The sequence below is a fragment of the Leptodactylus fuscus genome, chromosome 4 (assembly GCF_031893055.1).
Source record: "Leptodactylus fuscus isolate aLepFus1 chromosome 4, aLepFus1.hap2, whole genome shotgun sequence".
Classification (NCBI taxonomy): Eukaryota; Metazoa; Chordata; class Amphibia; order Anura; family Leptodactylidae; genus Leptodactylus; species Leptodactylus fuscus.
This window is the reverse complement of record NC_134268.1, coordinates 88,010,213-88,032,622: the sequence shown is the minus strand read 5'-3', so window position 1 is coordinate 88,032,622 and position 22,410 is coordinate 88,010,213. Positions and strand designations below refer to the sequence as shown.

Genomic DNA, 22,410 nt, shown 5'->3' with positions numbered 1-22,410 from the left:
CCCCAGTGATCACTTGTCGCCTATCCATATAAATATATACAAACCCCATTAATGATAAGGGTCATCCTTGTTACCTGCTTCTGTAGTCCTAGTTATTGGCATCTTTACCCAGGGGTAAGTCTAGCTTTTTTCCTTGCGAAAACAAACAATTTAATACTACCTCCACTCCTTTAACTATACTGTAGTAATGTCACCAATAGTATGTGCCTGCTGGGACATTGTCAGGGCACTCGGATCTCTGATGGCAGGAATGCCCTACTTGTGACAGACGTAAAACAGTGCAATTGTGATTCATGAGTAGTAGAAATATAATTTGCTAGATACTCATTGTAATGGAATGATAGTTGGCATCATTTCATAATTCACAGATGTGTTCTTACCCTTCCTATTTCAAGGACTGACTTGTTTTAACATCTGACTTCCTGTTTTCCAAGCAACTAAACCTTGCAGTCAAGAGTATAGTTGGCATCACCCTGCATTACAGTTTCCCTGACGTTTTCTGAAGACGTATCGTGCTGGCATGGAAAGACAAAATAAAAGGAAATAGGAATTAAACACCACAATGGACCTCGGCTGCGCAAAACCAAATACGCACAGAAAAAATTGGCATGGTAGCTGTTCACTTTAGTTGTTCATGCTGTAAAATGCAAACGCTCACTCAGCAAAAAAGAAGTACTTCACTTATAGGGTGCTCACATATAGTGGAGGTTTGCTGCATGGGGTCTAAGAGGTCAGACCACCATCAAACAGAAATGTATCCTCTACCCTATGAATAGAAGATAAGTATTGATCATAGCATAACTCCTTTGCTACAAGACCAAAAGGCTAATTGGTGCATTAAACATGAGAATTTCTATAATGCCAGAGAACCCATTGAGATGGGGTGTTCACAACTCTCCAACCACTGTTCCACCAAGTGAAGTGACTGAGAATGAGTAAGGGCTAGTTCACACGGGGCAAGAGGGGGCGGATTTTGTCGCAGAATCCACATCATAATCCGCTCCCTCACAATGGTGGTCTATGTAGACCACTAGCGTTCTTTTTTGTGCTCGCGGCATGTTGCCACTAGCGGAAAAAAGAAATGAGCTGCCCTTTCTTTAGGCGGATTCCGCGGTGTCCGCCTCACGACAGCACCCTCCGGACTAGGCCCGTTCATTTGGGCCTAATCTGGAACGGAAAGCCACGATGGGGTGCCATGCACTGCATCGGCATCACGACGGAATATGTACACGCGGAATTGCGTGTGAACTAACCCTAAAAGGGCTTCCCCTCTCACATCAGACACATCTAGCCTGTTTTTCTAATTTGATTGGCTCTTCTGACATCTCAGCTCCGGATCATGGTACCTCTCCGGTTTACCCAGAGGACAAGTAGGAGGAGTAGAGTATGGTCTATCACATGATCAGCAGAGAAGACCTAGAACTAGAAGACTTTTGTCCCCCAGAAGTGGGGCCATCTATTGCAGTAAATACATCGCAAGAACCTGTTACAAATTTTTCAAGTCTGTTTTAAAAACATGTGAAAATCCAACAGAGTGACAATAGCAGGCCAAGATTATCTCCTGTTTGGCTATAAAAATTCACGGTCCTTAAAGGGATGGATCATAGAACACAATACCCGACAGACCCTTGGAAGTAGGTTTTTGTAGCATAAGCTGTATTTTAGCACTTGCCAAGGCAAACAATGTCCTGCTTTTTTACCCAAACAAACAAAATCGATGCACCTCGATGAACAGGTTAATCTTTCAGATCAGGAATAGCGAACTGCATATTTTGGTGAATAAAGCTTTACCTGGCATGTTTTTATCTTACTGTTAAGCATTGTAGAGGATCAGGTGTGTAACTACACTTCTAGCATTGAAAATCTCCATTATGGAGGAAGTAGAGAATCTGTCAATTTACTTTCTATGTTGATTCAAAACATGTGTTAACTGAAAGGTTGCTGTCTCAGCAGTGCTCAGTGCAAATATTTGCATTGTTACATGTGAATATTTTCCATGTCAGAGGCTCTTCAGGAGCAGATAGCTTATTTCACTAGAAAGTACATGTGAAAGGCGATAGATAGATAGATAGATAGATAGATAGATAGATAGATAGATAGACAGGAGATAGATAGATAGATAGATAGATAGACAGGAGATAGATAGATAGATAGATAGATAGATAGATAGACAGGAGATGGATAGATAGATAGATAGATAGATAGATAGATAGATAGATAGATAGGAGATAGATAGATAGATAGATAGATAGATAGATAGATAGATAGATGTCTTATGTGTTGTTTGCCTCGTTGTTTTACCAGTGTAGTATGTATGAAGTGAGATCTTTTGATGACAAACATATGCATTTGTGCAAGTTTCATTTGACTGAGTGGAACACTTGCAAAAATGTATGCAGCCATATTTGCTGAGTGTGATGAATACACAGCAGATTTTATTACTATTTTCCTGCTCTTTATTGGCTACGACTTCCCAAATACATAGGCCCTGTGCTCAGAAATGTGGCTAGCTCACTGACCCATTCTTTTCTGTGTCTTTGTGCCTGGACACAAAATTTAGAACAGACTCTATTCCTGTCCATTTGATGCTTATTCATTCTAAATACTGTATATGGGTGCGTGGAAAGCATGGACAACACACAGATACCATTTGTGTGCTATCCATTGAGTTATAGACTATAATGGAGTCAGTTGGGTATCCATTGCTTTTAAACCAAAACCGGTTGAGATAAAAGGACTAAATCCTCTATCTATTTTCAGCGTATACTTCAACGGCTCTCTTGTGCAGATGTGAATGTAGCCTTACAGTCCGTCTCTCCTTTGTTCTGGTTCTCTGATGGACGGGCAATGCTAGTATGAACCTAGCATTGCAACAGTATCAGTTGTCCTTCAGAGTTTGTTCTGATCAGTTTGATTTTTTATTGCAGATTTTGCGGTGGGTTTTGAGCCAAAGGAGTGGATTTAACAGAAACATTAAAAAAAAAAAAACTTAATATAATTCTTCCTTTATATTTCCCATTCTGTTTCAAGCCATACAATATAATATGCTTCACAGTGGTCCCACATAGTATAATTTGCTCCACAACGGCACACACACAATATAAAGCTCCATAGCAGCCCACATACAGTATAATGCTACACAATGGCCCACACACAGTATAATATGTTCCACAGTGGCCCCACACAATTAATATGCTCCACATTGACCGCACACAGTATAATGCTACACAATGGCCTCCATACAATATAATATGCTCCACAGTGCCCCACACAAAATATGGTTCACAATGGCCTCATATAGGATAATGCTCCACAGTGACCCTCACACAGTATAATATGCTCCACAATGGCCCCTACACAGTATAATGCCCTCAGACACCAGAGTATAATAAGTAGAGGCCTATTGAAGGTAAGTAAAAATAACACACACTTATACTCCCCTTGACTCACTTCTCCTTGGCATTCTCGCTCCTTCAGGCTCTCTCCAGCATCCTCTTCGGGCCTTTCCTGCGTGCGATTCAGGTCACATATGCCAGTGGTCACAACTGGGGCCTGTGATTGGGTCTCAGTGGCCACCTAGGGTGTGTGACCTGAGACATAGGGCAAAAGTGCATGCTGGGAACCATTGGAAATGCAGGAGAAGTGATTACTATCTTTTTGTAATCCGTTTGTGTCCTCCTTCCATAGATCTCATTGTTAAAAAAAACAGATTCATTGTTGTTTTTTTAGGACGATGAAAAAGTCCTGCAAGTGTGACATTTTTTCTGCTCAAAGGAGCGGATACCAGACGCAAATGGTACAAATGGGCACCTGCGGATGGTTGAACATGCTGCGAGTTTTGCCTCCTCTATAAAAGGCTGACAGCCCTGGTCAGACAGCAGCCAGCGATGCTGTTCTAATTTAGGAAAAAAGCCAGTGATGGTGATGATAAGAGACCACAAAACAGAGGCTTCAGTGTCTCCGAGACAGAAGAGTCCAAACAAGGCTCTCAGGACTCAGGCCCCTGAATGTGGAAAAAACAGACATTAAAAATGGATGAAACTCCACATATTTTCCATACATTTTCTTGGTATCTGTCAATTTTTAATGTCCATTTGTCATCTGTGTTTAAGTGTCGGTTAACAAAACAGATGAATTGCATTGGTCTGTTTTCTTTTTTGACGCTACCCACTGATCCGTCTGTCACTCCAATTCAAATATGTTTTAACTGACTTTAAAGGGAGTCTGTAGCACAAAATTGAGATAGAAACTAGTCACAGTACCTTGTAGGGCTGTCAGGACGGGTTTAAAGTGACGTATTTCTTATTCTGGATAGCTGCTCCATTCTTGTAAAAATCGTCCCTTTATCCCTAGGCAAGGAGATGAAAAGGTAATTAGGGGCATGGATTTTCATCAATGGGCTTCAATATCTGCAGCTACTAACTGCTGCTCAGCTTCACCCAGTGCATATGTGATGATGACATAGATGATGGCACCCAGAGGTGAAGGAAGCTGGCTTCAGCTGTCGCCATCTAAAGCTACGTTCCTTCACTTAACATAGTGTCATCATCAGACATGCTCAGGTTAGTTATTACTGTGTGCTGAGCCATTGGAGAGAAATGTGACTTCTGTAGCTGAATTCTGATTTGTCTCTGTGGACAACATAATCTTCTTAGTGGAGTTCTGCATCCATTCTTTTGATATTCAGATTGGCATATACTACCTATCAGATTAGTGGTTTGTAGTCACTGTGAAGCCAAGGTAATTTTACTGTTTGTTCATGTTCAGACTTTCTACTGATAACCAGCCCCAAGGATTTCCCACATAATGTAATGTAAATTACATATTATAGCATACAAAATCAACTGAATTTCTTACATGATCGTTGCAAATCTGCCAGAGCAGAAGATGCACTATACAGTAACCCTGGTTAATAGAGTGGGTATTAAGATATTAAGGGAAACGCTTCCATAGTACAAGAGGGGTGCACAGCACAGTACACTTACTTACCTAATACAATGTACTGTATCCAAAGCAATTTGTCCATATAAGAAACTGAATATGTTACTAAATAAGCTACTCAGTGTATTACTATTTAGACATAGAGTCAGGCAGACTATTTTCCAAGAATCACAGATCTAAGACTGCCTTAGATCAAGATAAAATCCAGTTAGGCTATTGACATAACCCCAGGAAGAGAAACAGTTCAGGGCAAGGACTAGGAAGAAAACTACTGTTTTAGGAATTTGCAAATGGAGTAATTTATTATATTAATGTAGCTCTACTTTGGGTCCCCATTCTGACATGGGTTACGGGTCCCTTGTTTTCCAATATTTTAGCATAAAGCCAAGCCATCTTATGTCTTCTACAGATCCTTCAGTAGTCATTAGCCAGGTTCCTTAGTTTAGGCGTTTACCTGCAATTTAATAAACCAGTGGTTCCCAATTGAAATTTCCTCAGGGCACCCCTACCAAATAATTATTACCAAAATACAAAAAAATGTCCTAAGGACACAGATACTGTTGCATGAAGGCATGAGATCATGCTGCCCATGGGGGTTTTCAAGATACCCCTGGGTGACACAACACCCCAGATGGGAATTACTGTAATAAATAGTAGAAATCTCCTGTTAAATGATAGGGTCCCCTGACCTACAGGGGTGCTGTGTACAGGTTGTATAAATGGCATGTCTGTCCCTGCTTTAACAACTAACCAAAAAAGGAACAAAGCTCTGGAAGGCTTAGGTCAGTTGCGCGTGACCGTGGTTGAGATCAGTTTGCCAATAGGGTTTGATTGATTCTATCATGATGATCATAATTGTTTTTGTGCTGTGATGAGAAATCAAAATATGAACAGATTTGATCAGATCAAATTATTAACCTACAACCTACAATAGTTTTTATTTCCATGTGTGTAATTATTATATATAACATAGTAACTAGTAATAACATCAAATCAAGAACATCCATCGAATCCGCTCCTTCCTCACCCCTGACACCACAAAGATGGTAGTTCATGCCCTCATAATCTCCCGCTTAGACTACTTTAACACCCTTCTCCATGGCCTCCCTGCATATACTCTTGCCCCCCTCCAGTCCACCTTAAAGGGGTTGTCCCATCACAAGGATCCTATCTATACTGCTAGTTTATGTGGCTTTAAGACTTTTCCTAAATGCATTGCTTTATCAAAACTGCTTTGTTTGGCCGCTATCTTAATTTATTCACTTCATTGTTTACACTCTTTCTATGGCCCTTGGGATTATCTGCTCATTTGTCAAGTGATGTAGCTGCCTGCTCTCGGGGGGGGGGGGGGGGCGGGGGGGGGGGGAGGGGCTAGGAGCAGCTCTGAGCTGTTTGTGTCTTTTAAGTAGCAGAGCTTCTCAGCTCAGTGAGAGCTCCGGGATTTCTGAGCTCTTATCAGTCGGTTTAATTGAATTTGGCTGATAAGGGCTGAGATAGGGAGTCCGTTACCTCTGTATGTAATGCAGACTGACTCAAATCCAGCTCTGCTACATCAGCTTCACACTGTGGTAATTCATTTACAACCAATACCGTGCAAGTGAAACCCCGCCCACCAATGTGCCGAGAAAAGCAGGAAGTGAATAGAGCACAACAGCCTGCAGGTTAGTGAACAAGCATTATGGGAATACCCCTTTAAACTGTGCTGCTCGCTTAATACACCTCTTTCCCATTCTATATTGGCTGCACCCCTCTGCCAATTCTTTCACTGGTTATCCATTGCCCAGCGAATAGAGTTTAAGTTACTAACACTGACATACAAAGCCATCCACAACCTGTCTCCTCCATATATCTTCGACCTAATCTCCTGCTTCCTGCCCACGTGTAACCTCAGATCCTCTAATGACCTCCTACTCCGCTCTGCTGTTATCCGCTCTTCACACAACTGTCTCCAAGATTTCTCCCGTGCATCCCCCATACTCTGGAACTCCTTATTAAGACACATAAGACTGACCCCCACAATCACAGGCTTCAAGATGGCCCTGAAGACTCACCTATTCAGGAAGGCCTACAACCTCCAATAACACTATCACCACACTGCCATCTGAACTGTCTCCCCCTCTCCTTCTGTCTCTACCCCCTTCCCTCATAGACTGTAAGCCCTTGCGGGCAGGGCCCTCTACCCCACTGTGCCAGTCGGTCATTGTTAGTATTATATTTGTTTTGTATATTTTGTGTATTGTATGTAAACCCTCAAATTTACAGCACCATGGAAATAATGGTGCTATATAAATAAGCAATAATAGTAACATACAGATCATATATTTCTATGCACAAAAAGTCCATCTCTCACATTTTTCCACTCCTGTTTTGGGCTTAGAATTTAGTTGTTTGTCTCAGTTTCTTTTAAACTTGACATTACTAATTTGTGTTGTCCCTTCTCTATTGCTTTGAAAGAGATCTTGTATACTTGGCAAGGAAGTTCCACTAAGTTGCCAGCTACTGACAGAGAACCTCTGTTTGCACCCTGCAGCTTGCCTGGGGATGCTCTTTACTCCTAACTTCAACTTTGGCTCTGAAGTCTTTCTATAGCTGAACGCTATTCATCCCACTCCACCCCAGCAGATGTTTTTGTGGGATATTTTTATGCTTAATGTCTCAATATGTGCAAGAAATTACTTCTGTTCAGTCTGATTGTGTTGCCAGTGCAGATAAACCTACATAAATGGCCAGATTGTAGAATATGTTACAATATGCTGTATATGTGAATGAATGCAAGTGGTAACATGCGAGTGGTAACACAGAGTGGTATATAAACAGAGTGGTATATAAACACATCATGCACACAAGCGTCTTCCAGATCTGAATCAGTTAGAGATCTTCTGTATCTGTGTGTGTGTGTTTGATTCTTACACAGTTCATGTGGAGGTTCTTTTCGGAGTTGATTAAAATGTGGCATGCTCCAATGCATGTAATATTATATGTAAGTGCTGGGTGATTTATCAAAAAATAACCAAAACCAGACATCAACCAGGGTAACCTACGTGAATATTTTGGTTAGATTATTACAATATTTACAAGGTTCTACGTGTAGTTTTATTCGGACTGAACATGTCTAAATTAGAACGCTATTATTATACTCTTTGTTCTTCAGACCTCAGAGTATAACAAGTTGAGGTGATCAAATGTAAAAAAAAACAGGCTGGGGCCCCATGGGCTGGAATCGCAACGATTTGCCCATGGCAGAAACGCCACGGGAAAAATCGCTGCGTTTTACAGTACAGGCAAAATGGTTGGGATTCATGTGAATTTCATGCCCACTTGGCGGTAAAAACCACCATGTGGACACGCCGTGATTTCCAAAGCCGGCGCAGTTTTGGAAATTGCAGCATGTTAGTTATATCTTTGGAAATGCCGGTGGTTTCCCCATTGATTTAATTGTAACAGAAAGTTTAAAGGGGCGCTATCAGCAAAATTATGCTAATAGAGCCCCACATATGCGTGAATAGCCTTTAAAAAGGCTATTCAGGCATCGTGAATGTTATATTAACCGGTCCCGTTTTTAAATAAAAGCATTAAAACATATATGCAAATCTTACTGAACGTGCACCGGGGCGAGGATGCACGATGCGATGTCAGCTTCGGGCTACTTTTACTTAATGGCAGTTCGCAAGTGTACTGCGCAGTAGCGCTCCGGAGGGAAGCATTACTACGCAGTCGCGGGATTTGAAGAGAAGAAGCCGGAAGAAGGCACGGAACCAGAGGACGTTACTACAAGAAGACAGAAGAGGCAGGCATGCCCGAAGCTGACGTCGCATCGTGCATCCCCGCCCATGGTGCACGTTCGGTAAGATTTCCATATATGTTTTAATGCTTTTATTTAAATACGGGACCGGGGGTTAATATAACAATTACGGTGCCTGAATAGCCTTTTTAAAGGCTATTCACGCATATGTGGGGCTCTATTAGCATAATTTTGCTGATAGAGCCCCTTTAAAGTGCTTTCGGAAGAACCGCGGTGCGTTGTCACCACATTTTTTTCCGCAGCGCTTTATTGCTGTGGGACGTCCTTTGGGGCCTTAGCCTCACCCATCTTTCCTGGGCTCCAGCACTCCTCCCTGTTTTCTTCTGAGTTTCTGATGTCAGGGACAGCTGAGCACAAGAAAAAAATCTATGCAAATATTTTGACCATTTCCAATTTTTTTTCGATATTATTATTAAAATATGTATTATGCGATGAAAAGTCAGACATATGCTCGTGTACTATGTATCACATTACATTTTATTGCACATATATATTACTATTGAATGGCAGAATCTCACAAAAACATATATATATTTTTTTTTTTCTTAATTTTTATTAAACTGGGTCACACTAGCGTTCAGCTTTCCGTTCTTCAGGTCTGCTTGGAGAACCGAAAAAATGGAAAGCTATCCTGCTTAAAAACCAGTTAACCATGGATCCTGGGGACCCCGTATGCCCAGTTTCTGCCTGAAAAATGTGGGGAGAAAAGTCCTACTTGCAGTACTTTTCCCTCCACATTTTTTAAGTGGGTTCAGAGATGGAAACCCTGACGTATAGCGAGTTCTAGTGTAAACCTATACATTTTTTTTCATGTTTTACTCTACTTTACATTACTGTCAAATGCAGATATGTAGATTGTAGAATGTGTACATTTCATCAGTTTTCTGATGTACATTGTGATAAATCAGTTTAATGGAGGTGTGCCAGAGGGTCCAAAGGCTCTATAGTCAGGTTTGAAAACTTGAGCCTCTGACAAAAGTGGCATAAATGATGGGGGAAAGTGCCTAATTCATGATGACATGCAGCCTCGACGTGAATTAAGTATGCCCTCCCTTCTATGGCACAGGGAACCTAAAGACCAGTGTAAAATATGCCAGTCTGGATGATTTTTCTCCCAGTGTTCTGAATGTAGTTTGTTCTGGGACCACAGGTGCTTTTCCTTATATGTAAGTCTATGTTCACACTACTGTTGTTAATGTTTGTTGCTGTCATCCATCACAACAACAGTACTTTAGACCTATAGTAGAGTAATGGACACAGACGGACCTACTCTTTCTGTGTCTGTTCACCATTGACTCTAATGTAAGTAACATGATGGAGGCATGCAAGCTTCTGTCATATTTTTTACAATGGGATGAATACAGTCAGACACACGATGGATGCAATGGCACCTTTTGCATCTTTCATTTAATGTCTGTTACTCTCATCCTGTGGCGGATGAGAGCAACAGACATTAAATAATGGCAGCGTGGCAGCCACCCTAAGTGACACACAGTTATATTCCAGGATATTTCTTATCACTGACTGTGAAGTTCTGCTCTTGCACGGTCAGTAATGAGAACTATCAGTGATTCGCCTTCTTGCAGCTGTGGCCCCAGAACTGACTCCGGTTATGACCGAGTTCAAACACCAGGACATGTGCCCAGGAAAACCATAATGGACAGAATGTAATAACTTCTAAGCAATACATATGAGGGGCAGTATGAGATATTTTATGACTGTCAGGAGTAAAGATATTGGTGCAGAATGCTTGGTAGAAAAGATGTTACAGCTTATTACCTATCCAGTGTATCCGCTTTATATTTCATGAAGTGCCAATTGTACCAAATCATGAACATGATAGACTCAAAGCTGTAGCTACAGGCAGTCAAATCTGGGTCCTGATGCTTGAGGGGGCCCCAAAGACCTAATTGCCACAGAAAAAGGCACCAGTATTATAAATAAAAAAAATACAGGGCACTGAGTTCAAAGTCAATTTTACTGGAGTTTTCATTGCCATAAATTACTCTGAAGTTATCAAATGTTTGGTAAATTTGGTGCATGTTTTAGGCTACGTTCACATCTACGTCAGAGTCTCCGATGGAATCCTCTGATGATTTCAGTTTAAAAATGTCGGACACCCTGACGGACCCCATTATAGTCAATGAACTGAAACCATGTATAACCCTTTTTTTGCAGTCTGCCTCTCCATTGTTCTGGTCTTCAGATTAGAACAATTTAGAGGGAGAGCTAGTGTGAACCTAGCGTAAGTATGACATTCCAGGATAACAATGCCCACTGAGCTGTGGAGTCAGAGTTAGGGCCAGCTTTGAGGGAAGTAGGAAAAAAGTTGCCAACTCGACTCCAGCTTCAAAATAAAATGATTAATTATTTTTATTTATATTATGCAATCATTAATATTGTATGATTAATTAGATGCATAGATTGCTAGATGTATGCTGTCTGACCATGGTTGTCAGGCATTTATGAAGGAGTCAGGGTTAGGGTTGGTTCACACTAGCGCTTGTATTCAATCCGCAAGGATGAAGACACCCCCCCCCGAATGGAATGCCAACGCTAATGCAAGTGCTGTGCAGTTAAGCACACGGAGCCCATAGACTATAATGGGCTCCGTGTGCTTGCCGTGCACTGCCCGCACAATTCATTTGTGCGGGCAGTGCGCGGCAAGCTCACGGAGCCCATTATAGTCTATGGGCTCCATGTGATTTGCAAGCAAGTCGCTTGCAATTGTCATTGCATTCCATTCGGGGGTCTCCATGCGGACTCCTTGCGGACGGAATACAAGCACTAGTGTGAACCAACCCTCAGGCCAGTTGCTTGTGGCCAGCCATAAATTAAACACAGGTGTAACATCTTTGCCCGTCTTTGGTATCATCATCCGGCCGCATGCTGCGGTGCAGGAGACGTGTTCGGCTGTGATTTCTTTCCTTGGGATCTTCTTGCATTGTCTGAACACTGTCCTATTCTTTCACCTTGGTAATTGATTTTCCACCACACCCGTCTTCTTCAACTTCATTTCCCTCTGCTCCTCTAATAGTTAATTTCAGTCTTGCCCTGTGATTGACAGCCTACCCGCTTATCATCTCCGGGGTGGGTTTTTCCCCCCTATTTATTCTAGGCTCACATTCACACTGGTGCTTGCTATTGCCCTGTGCGTACTTGCTTTTTTCTGTTGTTGTTATTACTTGTATTCTTATCCTTGACCTCTGGCTTTCCCTACTGACTATTCTTTTGGACTTCGATTTGGCACTGCATTGCTCGACTGTTTCCTGACCCTTGGCTAGCTGACCTCCCTTTGTTGTTGTTCGTCTTGTCTGCGTTTTGTGTATCACATACATAAGAAGACAATCCGTCTTCGAGTTGCCGCCTATTACATAGGATAGGGCCTGGCAATAGGAAGGGACAGTGGGGGGCTTCAGATTAGGGCTCACTGTCTCTTGTGCCCTGCCCCAGGGTTTCCAGCAGCTACTGGGGAATTGCTGTCCTAGCAATTCTATAACAACGGGGATGGCACAAGGGGGACATGTGGATGTCACCCGTGTTCCACCTGTGCTTCCGTGGCCTTTTTCACTAAATGAATAGGAGACACAGAAGCAGGGCTGCAAAATAGGACAGGAATAGGACCTGTTCTATATTTTGCGGACTGGACAGTCGGCCCGCACATGTATAATTCATGGTCATGTGTACGGGTCCATAGAAATGAATGGGTCAGTGTGCTATCCGGGAAAAACATGGATAGCACACTGTTCTCGGCCAAGGCCCTCTGCAAGAGGCCTATCTCTGTATTCACACGAGCGCCTTACAGACGTTATTTTTAACGGTTCGTTCATGTGAATGGGGGCTATACACATGACCACAATTTTGATGGTCCATTGTCACAAACTGTCAAAATGTCCAAACTGTCCCTCCATGTACTATATCATTATCCTTGTTAATGTAGCCTTAGGCTAGGAGTTGGAGTCAGAGTCAGGCTTTGGAAAAATAGAAAAGTCATAGCCCTGCATACTTTTCCACCCACTTTTCAAAAGTGATATAAGCAAAGTAAAAATGTAAACTGTCACAACATTTTAGTGCAAATGAGTCCAAAGAGTCACAAAACCGTTTTTTGCGACTCTTTAATGCCACAATTCTGAAGTGTTGGATGGTGCCTGTGTGAAAAGAATTGTACTATTTCCTACTATGCTCGACAATTAACGGAGCGTTCACACTACCGCCGGTGTCCGACAGGTAGTGTCCGCTCCTAGTGTCCGCTCAAAATCTGTCACGGACATTAGGAGCGGACACTAGCTGTGTCCGTGACACCTGACATTCATTTCAATGGGCATCGGGTGCGTTCTTTTGCACTCCGTGCCCGTCCTTCCCTGTCCGCAAGTGAAGATGTCCAACTTCTCAAGCGGACAGAAGAACCCTGCATGGAGAAGTTTGCTGTGAGCCTGGGGCAAATCTCAGAACGTGTGCTATACCTGTTTGTTTCGGAGCCTGCGCGCGTTGCAGGATAGTAATGGGTACGAGGAAGCATGGGCAGCACATTGATACCATCCATGTGGCTTCCATGCTGTTCAACCACGGCACATGCACACAGATTTGTGCTTTTCTTACTGAGATGTGAAAGGTGGGTTTTCGGGGGTGGAAATCAAGAGTATTAGCTGTCAGCTGAACAACCATATGACTGCCAGGTATTTTAGGTACTTTAGCCAACTCAAAGAAGACCTTTGACATCCTTTGCATGTTATACACTGTCAGGAAGGTGGTCTTTACAGCCCAGCACCATCACATGTAGTACCTAGTACCGTGAAGGGTGCAGTCCCCACTGCCTAGCAATGAACATCTAGGAATAGCTTTTAATGGTGCATAATGTGCAGTGGGTTGGAGGCCCTGAAAGCACCTTGTACAGCACTTCTAGAGTATATTTGCTGTAATGTGACACATTTATTTATTTATTTAGTAAACAAAAATTTCCAGCACTCTATGAATGTGCTTCCAAAGTGAATTTTATTCCGACAAATAAATGTTTTGTTCTGAAAGACCTTCCTCAGTACGTCTGTAGGAAGAAATAGGAAGCCAAATAGAATGGATAGGGAATCCTGGTGGGTCCGTGAGAAGCCATTTCCGGGCACCTGCCTAACCACCGAGTGACGGTTCATTATTTACAACATTTATTTATTATGCTTACTTGTGTAGCGCCATCATATTCCACAGCGCTTTACAAACATTGACAGTCACTGTCCCATATAGGGCTCACAATCTACAGTCACTATCAGTATGTCTTTGGGAGGAAACCGGAGTACTCGGAGGAAACCCACGCAAACACGGGGAGAACATACAAACTCCTTGCAGATGTTGTCCTTGGCAGGATTCAAACCCAGGACTCCAGCGCTGCAAGGCTGCAGTGCTAGCCACTGAGTCACCATGCTGTGTGTTTGTGTCTTCCTGCGTACAGATAAGTTGTGGAGCTCTACGTAGTTCGTAAACAGGATGGATACATCTTTGACATTCTTGACAAGTTTACAATATACTGTATTTCAAGACCATAATAGTAACTATCTGACCATAAAGTTGCGGATCTCTTCTTCTAACTCTATACAGATTTCTTTTCATGTCTGTTCGGGGTTATTGGCATTTGAGGCTGGAGATATTTTTTATCAGTCTCTTTAGGTAACCATTACACATTATACAATGTCATTTGAAAGCATTGTGTACTTTCTGTCAATGGAAATGCAGATCTACTATATTTAGTGTCAGTGAAGTTGTTTTGTATTCCTTTCAGCAACCCATGCATGATTTAGAAAGCCGCAGGTCTTGGCTATTGCCAAATGTATGATAATTAAACCCGCTTTATAACTTACTTCCAAGCTACTGAATAATTTACATGGAGCGATCTACTCTTACACAAAAGGAGAGTGGGATGTTTTCTGCAGAAATCAATGTAGAAATTGCTGCATATTTCTGAAATGAGGGAAATGACAGGGAAGAACAACAAGCTTTAGTACGACTGATTTGTCACTGTCAATGGAAAATATCTTCCAGGCTGTGTAAATGTTTATTAAGCTGGGGAATAGGGGGCACTCATGTGAGGAGGTTGCCATGCTGTGCTTTCTGTACTAGGCATAGAAATGTTTGTCGGTAACCCATATAAGTGCCACAGATGGTGTTCATTTAGCGTATATACTGGGAAAACGCCAAATGCACACTTCAAACATATCCATAGATTAAATGCAGTAGGAGGCAGATTCAGGGCAAATCTAACCTGATTTTGAGACAGAAGCCATATTCCTATGTGTGTATGAACATACCTTCAAAGTCCATCTCTGTTTGGAAAATCAATAAATGTTATTTTGATGTCTGACAGTTCCATCCATGTTTTTAAAGGGTTATTCCAACCTCACCCTTTTATGGCTGAGATGGAAATAGTCTTATCTCTGTCTCCCTAAGGTGGTTGGGAGTTATGGAGACAGCCAAACAGGACTGTTCTACAATGTTTCTGTGACTCTTAAAGATATGGATGTTGTGGAGCCATGTATTCCCATATATATTCCCCCACTAGCCTCTGCGCGCGACTTCGTCTGCGTGTTGTTGGCGTCGATGATCCGCCTGCTCTGGCATTTTGGCAGCTCTCAAGCTGGCCTGCTGCTGAACTTGTTTCTGGCACCGTACCTGTGATTGTTCCGGCATCTCAGCAACTTGCTGGGACGCCATATAAAGAGTGTGATGTTGACATCAATGATCCCCCTGAGCTCCGCTTGAAGAGAAGTCTGTTGACTTCTGGCTACCTTCATAGCTCTCACTGTTTTAGAATTTTGTGACAAATTAGATTTTCTTTTTCTGAGCTTGTTCAAAATTGGTTAACTGCCGAATTGTATTAAAGGGGCTGCCTGGAGCTGATCAGATAATATGCAAATTCTTGTACACAATGGACTCAGTGTTATCTGTGTGTTTACATAGAGAGAAAACAGACCAGGCTTTATCAGCAAACTCCAAGTAGCTGATAGTCCTGGCAGCAAGAGCAGTTTAATACAGTATATGAACATAAATTCATAACAGTCGTGAAGCCATGTCATTTATCGGGATGTAAAGTAGCCTATGTGTTCATCGAGGCTACCAACTATCTATAGGCCAAATTTCATCCAAATCCATTCAGCCATTTTTGTGTGATTGAGTAACAAACACACAAACATCCAAACTTTCACATTTATAATATTAGTAGGATAATATTAGTAGGAAGTATTGGCAAATATGGGAATCCCCCTTTAAGGGTGAAAGTATACCTGTAATGAGATATGGAAACTCAGCATAAGCAAGCAGTATTCACTATATTCTTTCTGAGATACATTTTATAACCCCAGTAGCGTTTCAAGAGGAACTATTTAATTCAATAGTTTTGACTTCTGGCAGATATTTTTGTGTGTATACTTGATAATAATGTTTCTATGTTCCATATAGAGCAAACTACCATGTTATATTCTGTTTAATCATTGTAGCCATGTCCTAATGACTGTATACTTAATCCCTTCTAGGCCTGATCACAATTAAAGATTCCCATGAAATAGAGGCAAGACTCAACGAAGTGGAAAAACTCTTGAAGACTGTTATAAACATGCCTTGTAAAGTACGTATGCCACATCTGAAAGAGAATGTACCATCAGAAAATGAACTGTTTAAATCATTTTTTATTTTTCTGATTAACAGTTTAATGTTTTTTATGCCACTATAACACAGATCCTGAAATCTTTCAGTTTGCACTCTGGCTTCCGAGGCTTGTAAATGTTTACCACTAGCTGTTCTGTAGAGGTCACTTTTCATTATTGCCACGAGCAGGATTACAAAGAATGGAAACATGTATATACTGTATATGCAGGATAACACAGACAATAGGTGATGGTCACAGCCAGATGTAGCTCCAGGCCTATGTGGGCCCTTGGGCAGCAGAGCATGCTAATGCAGTGTGGAGCAGGGTGTCAGTGTGTGTGACTGCTGACACGTGGAGACATTATGTAACTGAATCTTTCCAACTTTTTCTGACAATGAGCCTGGTCACAGTTCATTTCCTTTCCCTCTCTGCACAATTACATCTGCACAGGTCACAGAACATGCTTAGAAAACACTGCCTAAAGGATTTTTTCTTTTTCCATCACAGTGTTAGTGATGCAGTAGGACAAAAATCATAGGTTTTAAACATCTTAAAATTTTAAATAGCTATACTGTGTAGATAGCACAGAACAGAAAAAAATCCAAAATCAGGAGCTATAAAATTTACTTTTTGGGTTCAGCTTTAAGAAATCCATCAGTAGCTATGGAATTATTTAAGGCTAAGACCCCATGTAAGAGGGTTGCAGCCAAAAAGCTATGTGGGAAAAACCGTGGCAGAAACGCAATGCGGTTTTTCCCGCAGTGCTTTTCACAGAAAGTCCGCAGTTTTCCCAGAGTTTAATTATACCTATAGGGAAAGAAGTTTTTCAGGAACTTAGAATAGATCTTTAGGACATATCATGAATAGCTGATGGGCAAGAATTCAACTCCTAGCACCAACATAGGGTCTGCCGTGCACTGAATCCAGCTACATAGTCCACAAGCCTGGTTACTTCAGCTCTTATCTATTCACTTGAATGGGACTTAGCTGCAGTAATGAAGCATGGCTGCTACATTGTGAACAGTACTGTAGTTCTGGTTTACTGTGTAGCAGGATTCTTGTGCACCTGGTAGTCAGGCCTCTGACCTATTTTTGATTTATCCCATGGTAAAGTCCCAGAAAACTCCTTATGGGTGCATTCACACTGAGTAAACGCTAGCTTATTTTGTAGAGTAAAATTACACTTGTAAATTTTGCTATCCCATTGACTTCAATGATATTTTTTTACAAGTGTAAAAATACGCCAGTAAAAAATACGCCTGTAAAAAATACGCCTGTAAAAATACGCCTGTAAAATGTCATTGAAGTCAATGGGATAGCAAAATTTACAAGTGTAATTTTACTCTACAAAATAAGCTAGCGTTTACTCAGTGTGAATGCACCCTAAGGGTGCATTCAGACTACGTAACGCCGGGCGTGTATGAGAGCCGTACACGCCGGCATTACGGCAGACTGCCGAACACTTCCCATTCACTTCAATGGGAGCGCTCGTAAACGCCGCTGTTACGAGCGCTCCCATTGAAGTGAATGGGAAGTGTTCGGCAGTCTGCCGTAATGCCGGCGTGTACGGCTCTCATACACGCCCGGCGTTACGTAGTCTGAATGCACCCTTAGGGTGTATTCACACTACTGATACGCTGACTGATTCTGAACGTTAAAACACGTTCAGAATCAGTGCGTATAAAGCAGATCCCATTCATTTCAATGGGAGCCGGCATATGTGCGTATTACATTGAAAGCAATAGGGAAAAAAGCCTCCCATTGATTTGAATGGGTACCGCGCGTATGCCGACACCCATTCAAATCAATGGGAGCTGCTTCTTACGCGCTCATTCTGAACGAATTTTACATTCAGAATGAGCGGAGCGTAACATCGTGTGAATGCTCCCTTAGGCTAAGGCCCCATGGGCCGTAAACACAGTGATAAAGCGCTGCGGGAAGATCCGCTGCGTGATCGTATTGTGGTTCTTTGCGCAGCGCTTTGAAGAGAAAGTTCACAGAGTTTTCCTCTGTGGACTTTCTCTTAACATTATATCTACAGGAAAGTTGCAGGCGTTTCCGTAGATATAATTGACATGCTGCGATTTGCAAAGCCGCAACAGCTTTGCAAATCGCAGCGTGTCCGCGCTGCGATCTTTTACGCAAAGTGGGGATGGGATTCACATGATTCACATGAATCCCATCCACTTTGCCTGCACTGTACAACGCTGTGATTTTTCCCGCAGAGTCTCCACTGCGGGCAAATTGTGGCGTTTATGTCCCGTGAGGCCCTGGCCTTAGGCTGAGGCCCCACGTTGCGGAAACGCAGCTTTTTTTGTTGCGTTTTTGGAGCCAAAGCCAAAAATGGCTACAAAAGGAATGGGAAATATAAAAGAAGTTCTTATACTTCTACCTTCTCCTCAAGCCACTTCTGGCTTTGCCTCAAAAAACCACAGCAAACTCCAACAAAAAAAGCTGCATTTCCGCAATGTGGGGCCTCAGCCTTAGGTAAGTAAAATACCTGCAGTGGAGGCACTGTGATTTCCAAAACCGTTGCGTTTCCACTGCGGCCTTTCCACATTGTTTATTTGTTGCAGCTTGCTCCATGAGGCCTTAAATTAAATCAATTGCTGGTGCTGTAAAACACTGGGCGGGGGGGTGGGAAGGTTATTTGCGCAGTGTTTCCACAATAGCCAAAAATGCTGCATCTCCACAACATGGGGCCTTAGGCTGAGTTCACACAGAGTTTTTTGGTTAGGATTTTGACGCGGAATCCACCTCAAAATCCGCCTCCAAAAATTGCCTCACAATAGAGTCCTATGTAATCTGCTAGCTTTTTTTTCCACTAGCGTTTTTTTTCTGCTAGCAGAAAAAAGAAGCGAGCTGACCTTTCTTCAGGTGGATTCTGCCTGAAAAAACCAATGGGGGTCAATGGGAGGCCGAAAAACTGCTATCGGTTTTTAAATTGATTTTTGATGCGGTATTTGCAAAGGTCATACACTGTGCTGGAGGAAAAAAACCAAAAACTAAAAGCGCCTAAAAAAACGGCTCATGTAAAAAAAAACACTTCAAAAAAACCATCTCCTAATTCCTGAAGCAGATTTTTTCCTCGCCAAAATTCCTCTGTGTGAACTCAGTGGGGTGCATTCACACTACGTATACTGAAGCTTATTCTGAACGTAAAACACATTCAGAATAAGCGGCGTATAAAGCAGCTCCATTCATTTCTATGGGAGCCGGCATACGAGCGCTCCCCATAGAAATGAATGGGCTGCTTCTTTCACCACGAGCAGTCCCATTGAAGTGAATGGGAAGTGCCGGCGTGTACGGCTCGGCATGAGCAGAGCTTGCCGTATACGCTGGCACTTCCCATTTACTTCAATAGGACTGCTCGTGGTGAAAGAAGCAGCCCATTCATTTCTATGGGGAGCGCTCGTATGCCGGCTCCCATAGAAATTAATGGAGCTACTTTATACACCGCTGATTCTGAACGTGTTTTACGTTCAGAATAAGCTTCAGTATACATACTGTGAATGCACCCAAGATGAAATAACCACTTGTACTGAAAAATCTATTACTTTCTCAGGACCATGTTTTTTTCCATAAGATGAAATATTTTAGGAGGTGGTCCATGACAAAGGGATTGTTGTTTCTTTGGTTTTCTTTATATGAAAAAATTTCTACTAATCGAAAACATTCATGAACAGATGAAGAGCAGCATGAATCTAAGGCCGGTGCTACATGGTGTGGTCTTTGCAGAAATGCAGCAGAAAAAAAAATTTTTTTTTACAGTCCCAGCAAAGTGAATGTGGTTTTATTTAATATTATCCCCACATTGAAGGAAAAAAATAAAAATTAAAAAAATATATATTATTTATTTATAATGTATTTATTTTTATTTATTTATTTATTTAATAAGTATCATCACCTTGGCAGAAATCCTGCAGTATTGTGCAGTTAAACAAAGATAATATGTAGCCGATGTGAGCACACTTTTCACCAGTACAATGTTGACTATTCCATGCTGCTCTTTGCTATACATTATTAAGTTCCTGTCAATTATCTTTCAGTATTCCAAGTCAGAGGTTGTCCTCACATTCTTTGAGAGATCCCCACTGGACCAGGTGCTGAAAAATGATAATGTTCATAAGATACAGCCTAGTTTCCAAAGCCCTATAAAAATCTCTGGTAAGCAATATTCATTTACAAATAGACTAATAGGTTGTATTACTGTCAAATCTGTGTCATATTCATGTATGCCTGTAGAGATGGTTTTCTCTGCCTCTGAATTCTACTGTTATTCTCCATATAGTTGTATTGAAAAATAGAGTTGACTAAGTTTTTCATTCCGTTGAGGCTATACTGATGTACAGCAGTCTTACGTATACCAAAAGAATATTACTCATACATTTGACACTGTATCAGCATGTCAGCATATACATTAGGAAAGTTTCCTAGCATTTCCTACTCTGAAAAGGTTCAGGCCATGGCATGCTTTAATTTGCTTTTAACTTATTAGTTGTATAATACTGACACCTACAGGCTGAAAAATATATTTGTATTGTTTAATATTGATTGCACAAGTCTACTTCTTCGAAGCTATAGTACAAGGATACGTCTAGTCCAGTGATGGCGAACGTTTTTGAGACCGAGTGCTCAAACTGCAACAGAAAACCCAATAAATTATCGCAGAGGGCAAACATGGCAATTTAACCTTAAAACTCTGTGGATCCGCAATTGCAGACCAACACATTACAGTCGTGTGAATGGGGCTTTACAGAGCTTGTACTGAAAGGTAAAAGTCTCTGCATTTGGTACTTTTGAACAATTAAAGGGATACTCCCACGTCGCATACTCACCCATCTTCGTTCCTCTAAAATCTTCTGTCTTCCGGCTTTGTTTCGTCATTGGTGGGTGGGTCACATATGCAAAGGCAAGCGGCGAGATGCCGCCGGCCCTGCGTGCGCGCTCATACACCAGTCTACCCTTCACAATGCAAATACAGACCCGACACCCTGCGGGTCTGTATTCGTATTGTGAAGGTTAGACTGGTGTATGAGCTTGCACACAGGGCCAGCAGCATCTCGCCGCTTGGCTTTGCATATGTGACCCCGGAGCGGAACAGCATCGCTTCTGCCGCCTTCATGCAGGGCAGAAGCATAGCGATGTGCCTGTGCCGGCGTCTAACAGTCCCCAGCATCCGCCTATTACAGCGGATGCCGGGGAGTTAGACGCCGGCACAGGTGAAGCCAGCAACATCGCTATGCTTCTGCCCTGCATGAAGACAGCTGCGGCAGAAGCGATGCTGTTATTCCGCTCCTCCGCGCCCCCCCCCCCCCTCCCGCCCTGGAATAGCAGCATCGTTTCTGCCGCTGCTGGCTTCATGCAGGGCAGAAGCATGGCGATGTTGCTGGCTTCACCTGTGCCGGCGTCTAACTCTGTATTGGCGGCCCCTTCCCCCAAAGGGTAAACTAACCCCCCCCCCCTCCCCCCAGGCTGGCTCCCGTGCACTTAGCCCCTCCTCCCTCCCCCTGAGAGCAGCAGATACATCACTTGACTCAGGAGCAGCTAGGTCAGGGCTGTGGCCACAAAAAAATGAATAAAGTGAGATAGTGGCCAAACAAAGCAGTTTTGCTGAAGCATTGTATTTAGGAAAAGTCTTACATTCACATTAATAAGCATTATAGATAGGATCCTTGTGACGGGACAACCCCTTTAATGTTCACTATTTACATCGCACAGTATCTGTTTTATAGTTACCGTGAAATGTTACAGCCTGTACTAATATTATGTCTGCTATAAAACAGATACTGTGTGATATAAATAGTGAAGGACCACCACACAGTACAATCTGCCCCAAAGTGGCCCCCATACACAGTACAATCTGCCCCGCAGTGCCCCCCACACACAGTACAATCTGCCCCACAGTGGCCCCCATACACAGTACAATCTGCCCCACAGTGGACCACCCAGTACAATCTGCCTCGCAGTGGCCCCCACACACGGCACAATCTTCCCCACAGTGGCCCCTACAAAGGATTATGCCTGTATACTCCACAGT

General features: G+C 42.4%; 1 protein-coding gene across 1 annotated transcript in view; it reads left to right on the top strand.

Moving 5' to 3' along the window:
* PXDC1 (PX domain containing 1) overlaps window positions 1–22,410 on the top strand; it is a 43,208-nt gene that overhangs the window by 4,101 nt on the left and 16,697 nt on the right. The window contains exons 2-3 of the mRNA XM_075270778.1: window positions 16,258–16,349; window positions 20,420–20,537. Of these exons, the coding sequence (XP_075126879.1) occupies window positions 16,258–16,349; window positions 20,420–20,537 (210 nt within the window). The remainder of the gene's footprint in view (window positions 1–16,257; window positions 16,350–20,419; window positions 20,538–22,410) is intronic.